This window comes from Penaeus chinensis, chromosome 22 (assembly GCF_019202785.1).
Source record: "Penaeus chinensis breed Huanghai No. 1 chromosome 22, ASM1920278v2, whole genome shotgun sequence".
Classification (NCBI taxonomy): Eukaryota; Metazoa; Arthropoda; class Malacostraca; order Decapoda; family Penaeidae; genus Penaeus; species Penaeus chinensis.
In genome coordinates this window covers 11,944,604-11,945,776 of record NC_061840.1, presented here as the reverse complement: position 1 = coordinate 11,945,776, position 1,173 = coordinate 11,944,604, and the positions used below count along the sequence as shown (strand labels likewise).

The window sequence follows — 1,173 nt, the reverse complement described above, 5'->3', positions numbered from 1 at the left end:
GGAGCTGTTTTCTCAGGTATCAACAGAAGCAATTCCAAAGGGGTTGTTGATGCTACTGGGGGGAGGGGGGAAGCGGGACAGGGAGAAGGGGGGAGGGGGAGGATTATGCTCTCTCTTTCACTCTCCGTGAACGTTGACGAGGATCTTCTCTTTTACTTCTTCTTTGTTTGTCTGCCAGTGCATGTTATTATGTCTTTCTTCTCATGTTTGGACTTTAGCCGGTTAAGTAATCGCTCGGACGCCTGTTCCTGGCATTTTGCAGGGAGATATACGTGTTTCCTAACCGACTTCAATCCCTTACTTTCCTGTCCCATTCTCTTTATCTGTGTGCCTGTCTGGGTATCTGTTTCTCTCTCTCTCTCTCTCTCTCTCTCTCTCTCTCTCTCTCTCTCTCTCTCTCTCTCTCTCTCTCTCTCTCTCTCTCTCTCCCTCCCTCTCCCTCCCTCCCTCCCTCCCTCCCTCCCTCCTTCCTCCCTCCCTCCCTCCTTCCTCCCTCCCTCCCTCCCTCCCTCCCTCCCTCCCTCCCTTCCTTCCTCCCTCCCTCTCTCCCTCTCTATATCTCTTTTTCTCGTACTCCTCTATCCCTCCCTCAACCCGTCTCTCTGTCTCCTCCTCTCTCCCTCTTTATCGCACACTCTCCTTTGTCATTATCTGCGTTTGTCTAATAGTCATTTCTTTTTTATTTGCAGGTAAGGCTTTGTTGCAACATAGTTGGAAGTGCGGATGACAGTAAGTACCTTAAAATTACTCCTGTGGACACAACACGTGAAATACTTACACACGGAAACACCAGATTTTATGGATATATTTAAACGTATCCACAGATCATACAATAACTAAACACAATGAAGTAAAAAAAAAAAAAAAAAGAAAGTTTGAAAATCAACAGAAAAGAAGAAGAAGAAGAAGAAGAAGAAGAAGAAGAAGAAGAAGAAGAAGAAGAAGAAGAAGAAGAAGAAGAAGAAGAAGAAGAAGAAGAGGAAGAAGAAGAAGAAGAAGAAGAAGAACAGGCTCCAATCTCTGCCTGATGCTTGTCCCTCCTTGTGTCAATATTGAGGAAGGGTGGGAGGGAAGGAGGGGGAAGGGAGGAAGGAGAGAGGAAGAAGAGAGGAAGAGAGGGAGAGAGGAAGAGAGGAAGAGAGGAAAAGAGGAAAATAGGAAGAGAGGAAGAGA

At 46.2% G+C, this 1,173-nt stretch overlaps 1 protein-coding gene across 1 annotated transcript in view; it reads left to right on the top strand.

Annotated features, from left to right (window-relative positions):
* Positions 1-812, top strand: part of LOC125036940 (A disintegrin and metalloproteinase with thrombospondin motifs 1-like) — a 45,996-nt gene extending 45,184 nt beyond the window's left edge. Inside the window, exon 3 of the mRNA XM_047629899.1 lies at positions 690-812. Within this exon, the coding sequence (XP_047485855.1) occupies positions 690-812 (123 nt within the window). The remainder of the gene's footprint in view (positions 1-689) is intronic.
* Positions 813-1,173: the final 361 nt, after the last annotated feature.